General features: G+C 39.9%; 1 protein-coding gene across 2 annotated transcripts; it reads left to right on the top strand.

Annotated features, from left to right (window-relative positions):
* Positions 1–8,380, top strand: gabpa (GA binding protein transcription factor subunit alpha). Of its 2 annotated transcripts, none has more exons than XM_032567332.1 (10): positions 1–107; positions 3,053–3,145; positions 3,220–3,364; positions 3,445–3,529; positions 3,618–3,842; positions 3,921–4,115; positions 4,221–4,277; positions 4,804–4,926; positions 5,158–5,350; positions 7,724–8,380. In XM_032567332.1, exons 2-10 carry the CDS (start codon positions 3,069–3,071, stop codon positions 7,941–7,943), a joined length of 1,320 nt encoding a protein of 439 aa, XP_032423223.1. In that variant the 5' UTR covers positions 1–107; positions 3,053–3,068; the 3' UTR covers positions 7,944–8,380. The 2 variants fall into 2 exon arrangements, with proteins under 2 accessions (XP_032423223.1, XP_032423225.1); XM_032567334.1 differs by lacking the exon at positions 1–107 and adding an exon at positions 116–470.
* The last annotated feature ends 32 nt before the right edge of the window (positions 8,381–8,412 follow it).

The raw sequence follows: 8,412 nt of genomic DNA, 5'->3' as shown, positions 1-8,412 counted from the left end.
CTCCGCCCCTCGTTTCTGTAGCTGTGTTGTTGGCCCAAAAACTTGAAGATACGACACGACCTGGTGAATTTTGGACTTCTGATTATTAAAAGTTAGAACTTTAAAAGGTACTGATATTCGCAAAAAGTTTATCTGTTCGGATGAGTTTTTTGTAACATGTTAGTGTAATGATAGGCGGTTCCGTTTAGTCGTGCCCTGACTCTTCCCGCTATTTTACAGCTGAATTAGCAAAGCTAACCCTGTTAGCTACTGAAAGTATAGTGAGGGTAGTGGGAAGAGGCCGCCCACCTTCCAGGCAAGCACTATTCGGGTAATTAGCACGGCCCTACCGACGGTGGGTAAACTCAGACTACCACAGACAGCTGGTGTTGAGCTTTTGTCGTCCAGGGAACACAGAAAGCGCTGAAACGAAACGCTAGCTGTTAGCCGAAGGTGAAGCTGAGCCGCCGCTGACCCCCTACAAACAGACAGTAGGTACACATCCTGAGAGAATTACACGAACTGTAGTTCATACTTCTGCATTTCATGACGAACCACTCTTAATTTAATAAAATCGGTAACATCACGATGGATTTTAGGCAATAGTTTTCCTGTAAAAAAAAGCGGGCTGTGTTGTTGATCCGAGCGGCGGATCTCGGAAGTCTTGTAACGCCGTAAACCTTTAGCCAGGATTTCCGGCTCCTTTTCATTTGCCCTATGCTGTTTTGTTTCCGTTTATTCTATTTCCGTTTTAAAAGTTTTCTACATCCAGAGTTATAGTGTCGTTTAACGTGGCCGCGCTGAAGTTGTAACCCTCCCTGCGTTTTTAATTTATTTCAAACGTAGTTTAGCGCTGGAGGCAGCGGAGGATGGACGGTTGTGTAATGGACTGCCTCGCCCCGCGCTGCTGTTTTGTAGCTAACTTGTCCAACACAGGCCTGCTCCATTGTTGCCACACGTGTAGCCTGCTATCTGAAATAGACTTTTGTACATTCATATTGCACTTAATTGGGACTAATAGTTATGTTTAGAGAGTGTTTTGTTGTCCGAGGCCTAACAGTTGGCTCTGAACCCCACAGCCTCGACCTCGCCTTGGCTGACTGTGGCCAGGAGTGAAGTGTCCCAGGCGGCCAATGAGAAGGCGATACTAGGAGGCCCTTCTAGCAAGGAAAAAAATTAGCTGCTCATATAATTATGTTGTTTACGTGAGAAAAGTTGAGGTTTGAGAGGTCGTGCTCTGTTTAAGCTGTCAGCATATATATATATAGTTCAACTAATGGTGCAAAACTTGTGTTTTTATTAATCTTCCAACCCTTCAGATTTTATTAATTGAATTTAAATTGTATTCTACTCAATATCTGCTTTTGCAGTAAGTTTGATTTCTCTAGTCATGCGTTTTGAGATAAAGAACAAATAAAATAAAAGCAAACAAATTAAAAATCTCAGTACGATGTTGAATACCTGAGTTTCATGCTTTAATTCGCAAAAGGATATTCACTTTTTTAGAAACCTCTTAACTGAAAAATGATTTTTTTCAAAGCCAGGAATGTGTAGTTACCACAGATAAATGCATTTCTATAGGAGTATTCACACAGGATGAAGGTAGAGTCGAAGATTGGTCGTTATTGCAGTGACAAAAACAGTACAATTATCTTTTTCCACATGTCTACATATCATTGCATAAATTCTAAATCAATACTAAATTTTGTACAAAAAAATCTAATTAGTTTATTAGTAAACTGGTAAAGCTTACATACAAAGTAAACTTCAATACTTTATAATAAAGTAATAAATCTATACATTTTGCTGTTTGTTATAGATTAGGTATAAGTCAATGAGTGTTTCACAGCTTGATAGCTAGGGTTTCTACAGGGCTAACAAAATTTATTTAGGAAGTCTTGAATTTAATCATAGTTGTTTTTTGTCTTAAAAGTCTCAAATGAGCCCAGATTTCCCATTCAAGATCTTTAATTATATTTAATTGTAGACCATAAAAAATACATTTGTACATTCTGTCCTCATTTTGTTAACTTTTTTGTTTTGAAAAATATAGCAGCATTAATTTGTTCCACATGCTGTAATTGTGGCTAAGGAATTTGGCCGTCATTACTCTGACAAAACTTCAAAGTTCTTGATGCAGGGCAATAAACATTCTTGTTGGAAGGACATTAGGCTTTCTAATAAAACTCTGAATAAATTACTTATCCTAGATTTGGCCTAAAATAGTTTCTACAGACAAATCAAATGGAAGCATTCTTGTTTATTATTAACAACTTGGCCCTTTATCATAAAGTATTGCATATTTTGGCTTGATTATAGCAGTCTGCCTGAATCCAAATGTCATTATAAAAGTTAATGCACACACAGTTTGAAGGCACTGAAGCTTCATCAATTATAAGTTCTGGAGTCACATGCAATAGTGGAAAAACAAACATCAGTGGATAAAGTTATATTTGCATTTTTAAAAATAACTTTTTCTTTTCAGCCAGCTTATCTTTTATTCAGAGCAATATGTGGAGGAGGGGCAGCACCTTATGTAGCATTAAACCAGAGAAAAGTCCCTGGTACTTTTCTCTCACCTCTTTTTCAAATGACTTGAATCCACAAAAGCTGCATGATGAACGTTTTTGGTGGTGTTTAAACCTTGTTATACCTTCATACAATTAAATCCTTCAAGTGTCATAGATGTCCTACTCAGAACTGGGTGCAATAACAACTAAAAGTATCACCCTCATGTAATAAATTGCCAGTACCACGATAGAGGGAGAGCTATTATGGGAACCACTAGGGGGCACCATAGTTCAACATAAAGAATTGTTTCAAATGTGAAACTAAATGATGTAGCTGAAAAATTGAATACTAAAAATTACTTATTTTTGTTCCCTAAAGTGGGGTTTGTCATAGTACTGTATATCTTGTATACATCAGTTGATTTTAAAATAAATTCTCTTGTAAAAATCAACTTTCTGATAGTTGTTTTTATTTTCTCTTTTTTAGTTTTGATTTGATCATTTTCGTGTTAAACCTTTAAGTGAGATGAATCTGAGTAAAACTTATTCTCTCTGTCTTCAAGGGATCTGTAACTCAAGATGTCTAAAAGCGAGACAGAAGAGTTGATAGAGATCGAGATTGATGAACGGGAGAAACAGGCATGCCTGGAGGAAGGGTAAGCTAAAAGATCACTTAAAACTTGTGCAGAGGAGCCTACATGTTTTCATTCTCATTGTCTCGCATTTGTAGCATTGAGGAGCAGACCATCACAGCTTCTGATTTGATTCAACAAGATATTGACATCAATGAGCCCATTGGCAATCTGAAGAAGCTTTTGGAGCCTCGCGTCCAATTCTGTCTGGATGGATTTGACATCTGCTTACAAGACATTCAGGTAAGATCGGTGTGGGATTAGGTCATCTCATATTTTGAAGCAAATATTTTGTACTTATTTGTTTTTTTTGTTTTTTTCAGCTTCACCCGGATCACAGCCTCTTCGATCAGGGGGTAAAGACGGACGGCACAGTGCAGCTCAGCCTGCAGATTGTTGCCAAACCAGGTACCAGTTCAGTCAGAAGTGTTGAACATGATTGTCCTAAAACCCAAATTTCACTAAAACATAATGTGTGGCGTTTGTCTTTGCCCAGGGGAGGAGAAGCTGAACATCCTGGAAATAGTGAAGCCGGTAGAAACAGTAGAAGTTGTGATTGACCCGGATGCGGCTGGAGAAGATGGGGCGTTGGTGGAGGAGGGACAGCTCATCGCAGTAGAGCGGTCCTCCCTGTCCGATGAGACGTCGGAGCAGGTGACACGCTGGGCTGCAGCGTTGGAAGGTTACCGCAAGGAGCAGGTTCGGCTTGGAATACCGTATGGTGAGAAACGCCTTCACTAAAACCTTTAGTCTCACGAGCCACGGCTGTAAGGATCCTAACCTCCCTCCTCTTCCTCAGATCCTTTGCTCTGGACAGCTGACCAGGTGATCCACTGGGCTGTGTGGGTCATGAAGGAATTCAACATCGATGAGATGGAGATCGGCAGCATCCACATCCCTGGCCGAGAGCTCTGCAGCTTCAACCAAGAGGAGTTCCTTCAGAAAGTGCCAAACGGAGAGATACTGTGGAGCCACCTGGAGCTGCTGCGCAAATGTACGTCACAACAAGCCTCTGTTTGCTCTAAAAACTGGAAGGGTTGTCTGTTGTTTGCTAAATATTTGCCTCGATAAAGAGAGTAATTCTTTATATTTATCTCAGATGTGTTGGCCAGTCAGGACCAGTCAGGCGGGGACGCCACTGTCACTATAGATCAACGTAAGTGTTGCAAGTGATCCAGTTACACTTACCTGAGTTTGGTTTAATGTGTGGGACTTACGTTATCCTAGCACAGAAAAAGTGACTCATAAATACAGCACAGACCAAAAGTTTGGACACACCTTTTAATTCAATGAGTTTCATTTATTTTCATGACTATTGACATTGTAGATTCACACTGAAGGCATCAAAACTATGAATAACACATGTGGAAATATGCACTAAACAAAAAAGTGTAAAACAACTGAAAATACCCCTTATATTCTAGTTTCTTCAAAGTAGCAACCTTTTGCTGTGATTACTGCTTTGCACACACTCTGCATTTTCTTGATGAGCTTCAAGAGGTAGTCACCTGAAATGGTTTTCACTTCATAGGTGTGCCCTGTCAGGTTAATAAGTGGGATTTCTTGCCTTATAAATAGTCAAGAAAATTAAGAAAACCCATTGAATTAGAAGGTGTGTCCAAGCTTTTGGTCTGTACGGTATATTAGCTGCAATGTGCCTGATCACTTGTTTGTCTTTGTAGCTGTTCAGATAATTCCAGCTCAAGTGAGCACGCCCACTGCTATAAAAGTACTGAAACATAACCGGGGCCCCAGAGCGCCCAGAATTTCAGGAGAGGAGCGCAGTTCCCCCGGCAACCGCACAGGTAACGTCTCACACAAATTTCAACATGTATATAGTTTCCCATTGAGGAATCATATCAATAAACTTATACATTTCTATATTACTGAGCTACATTCTACAGATAATACCATTAATTGGGTATATTATTGGTCCTCATATAGAAATGATTGTTGCTGAATTTGATTGCTGCTAATTTCAAAGACTAATTTTATTATTTCCTCTGTGATGGCCGCCCTGTCTCCATGGTTTCCAGGTAACAACGGTCAGATCCAGCTGTGGCAGTTCCTGCTGGAGCTTCTGACGGACAAAGACGCAAGAGACTGCATTTCCTGGGTCGGAGAGGAGGGAGAGTTCAAGCTGAACCAGCCGGAGCTTGTGGCGCAGAAATGGGGCCAGCGCAAAAACAAGCCGACGATGAACTACGAGAAGCTCAGCAGAGCCCTGAGGTTTGATTCTCCTCATTTATTTCATGTTTTTCTTTTTACCTTGAAGTTTCGGGACTTCCAGGAATGGATCTTTAACCTTGGTGTCAAATTGATGCAGAAATACATGGCTTACTTACGTAATAATATTTGGGCTTAGAAACATTCCCGATTGATAGTGCTAAATTTATTGATCTCAAATTTGGGACTCCAAAAATTCCTAAATTCCAGATTTTTCTTTGATTTCATTAAGTTACCTCTTAAATTTGTAAATTAATTCATTGCTTCTTTCTTTGATTTTGTAAAAAAAATTCTTAAGAAATGAATAGGCTGAATTATTTAGCTCCACATGTTTCATTTATAGCAGTATTAAAAGCCCTTGACATTTTATTAAGTTACACCCAGACACTTCAGTGAGTTGTATTTGTGTTTTATATGATAATAGTGCCTAGTTGTGAATTTATTCATAAAATAAAGTTAAACTAAAGGTTAGGCATGCTAGTTTGATCTTTGGGCCCCTTTAGTCTGACACTCCTCAATAAAGTCCTGTGCAACCAGATGCCTTCAGACATCAACTAATAGCTACATTAAGTCCACTCATGCTCACATGTGACTTCAGTATAAATCTACCTGTCTGTGAAAGTCTCAGAGGTTCAGTAGAGGAAGTTAGTGAAGACCAAGAAGACGGGTCTTCACGGGTCAGGGATGACGTTGTGGGGAGGTTTAAATGAAGGTAAATACCAAGCTTTGAATGGTTCAATCCCTTATGCAGGAATGAAAAGGGTTTCCACAACTGTACCCTGAAGGTCTGGTAAAGACAGGATAAATCATAGGAGCATCCAAGAGGCCTGCGGTGACTCAGGCGGGAGAGTCTACTGACGGAACAGATAGTAATGATGCAATCCACAAATCTGAGCTTCATGTAAGAAAGTCAAGAGTTTTGCCTCAAACCATACAGGGGACACAAAAAATAAAGAAGGTGCTCTTCTTATATGTGATTAAAACGTTTTGTCTTGCATGAAAAGGTTATGTGTAGAGCAGGGCCCTGCAACATGCAGATCCACCCCCCACTGTGGCCCAAAAATGCTAAAGAACTTAGCTTTATTTTAAATGTAAAGGTAATCAAAAATGTAGCAGTTTTTCCTCAAATAAGTTCTTTTTCAATAATTAAACCTCAGGGTTGTAAAGGTTGCTGACTCGTGTTGAGGAAAGTTTGCAGATTCCCCTTAAAGCACCTCTTGAACAAAGCACCAAGTGGAAAGCATGATGCATGATGCATTATGCTCAAAAGCATATTGCATCAGGAAGCATTTTCTCCACCAAGGCCAGGTACGCTTAGATTAATGCATATTTCTTCTGTTTACTCTTCTGCGGATGTGACAAAGCCTCGTAAAGCAGATGAAGATGGAGTCAGTAAATCTATTGGACAAGTTGGACTTGTTTAACTAGTTTACATTTTTCCTATGAGTAAAAGTGAATCTTATGGGAAGGGAGTGCTTGTGATCAAAGTATCAGCTGAAACTCTCACGACTTTTGTTGAGTAAACGTCTTGGCACAGTTTACTGATTTCAGATAATAGGTGAGGTTTTTACTTAAGCGAAGCAGCTGCTGAAAAGAAACTAGCTTTTTAAAAGAAACCCACAGTGCTTGTTTTCTTTATATTGGAGTGGAAACTTTTTCACTTCAGTTGGCAGTAGTGTCTTTACTGTTTACATAGGGTGAAGGTGATATTACTCCAGTGAACAAAGTTATACGCAGTGCCTTAAAGCTGCAGTATGTAGCTTTAATAAAAAGTTTTTTACATATATTTTTAAAACTGTCACTATATTGTGACAGTATAAATAAAGCTCCTCCACTTCCTATCACTACTTTTGCAATCTGCAGAAATGCACAATTCACAATCAAAAACAACCAATCAGAGCCAGAAGGTTTTAGCGCTCTCAATCACCCATGTGTACAAGCTGCTAAATGTGCTAATGGTGGAGAAACAAATTGCCATTCTGGAAAACCTCTTAGTCGTCGTCATCGGTGTCCATGCTAACTAGCATTAGCATTAATAGCAGCTGTCAGGAACTAGCTGTGGCGTAGCAGTGAGCAAGGACAGTATGAGCGGTATGTACAGGAGGGTGATTAACAGCGCTAAGACCCTCCTTCTGGCTCTGATAGGTTGCTTCTGGCCACGCGGTGTATTTCTGCAGGTAGCACTGGGAGAAAGCTGAGGAGCTCGTTTTTTGTTTTTTTTTTCCCCCACAGATTATTTGTCTTATACTGTCATTATAAGAAATATGTAAAACATATTTTATTTTAAATAAAAGTTATATACTGCAGCTTTAAAAATGGAGTGGAGATGCACACTGTGTTTTTTACTAATTGTCAACTTTGCCTGTTGCGGTTCAGGTACTACTACGACGGGGACATGATCAGCAAAGTGCAGGGCAAGCGCTTCGTCTACAAGTTTGTGTGCGACTTGAGGACTCTGATTGGCTATAGCGCCGCCGAGCTCAACAACCTGGTGACAGAGTGCGAGCAGAAGAAACTGGCTCGCATTCAGATGCACGGCCTCGGACAGCCCATCACCACAGTCACGCTGGCCACCACACTAGACAAGGACAGCTGAAGGAGTCCGCGGTACTGGCTGGAAATCATGCGTCCCTTTATACACAAAGCTGATCCCCGATCAGTGTGGATTAAAAGCTTTGTTGTATATACAGTTAAATTCAGCTTAGACTGAGGCAGGTGATGTTTTTTTTTTTAGCTTTTTACTAACTCTACCCAACAGAGGCGAGCTCAGGATGAGGAAAGAATGTGTTTATAATTACAGATTGTCGTGTGCATGGCTGAATGAGTGAGTGAAACTGCTATTAGAGGCTTGGTGTTGTGCGCTCTTTGTCTGTAATCCACTGTATATACAAATATGTCATGTTTTTTGATAGCCAAGAAGGCAAGTGTATTTTCATAAGACTCATTTTGTATTTTATTTAGTGCGTTTCCATGAAGTGCTGGACCATTTTTTGTCCACTAGGGGGGGATAAAGTGAAAAACATTTTCTATCAACTTGGTGTGAACTGTAAATCTTTTCCAGATAA

This window comes from Xiphophorus hellerii, chromosome 7 (assembly GCF_003331165.1).
Source record: "Xiphophorus hellerii strain 12219 chromosome 7, Xiphophorus_hellerii-4.1, whole genome shotgun sequence".
Lineage (NCBI taxonomy): Eukaryota > Metazoa > Chordata > Actinopteri > Cyprinodontiformes > Poeciliidae > Xiphophorus > Xiphophorus hellerii.
This window is presented reverse-complemented; position numbering and strand designations above follow the sequence as displayed.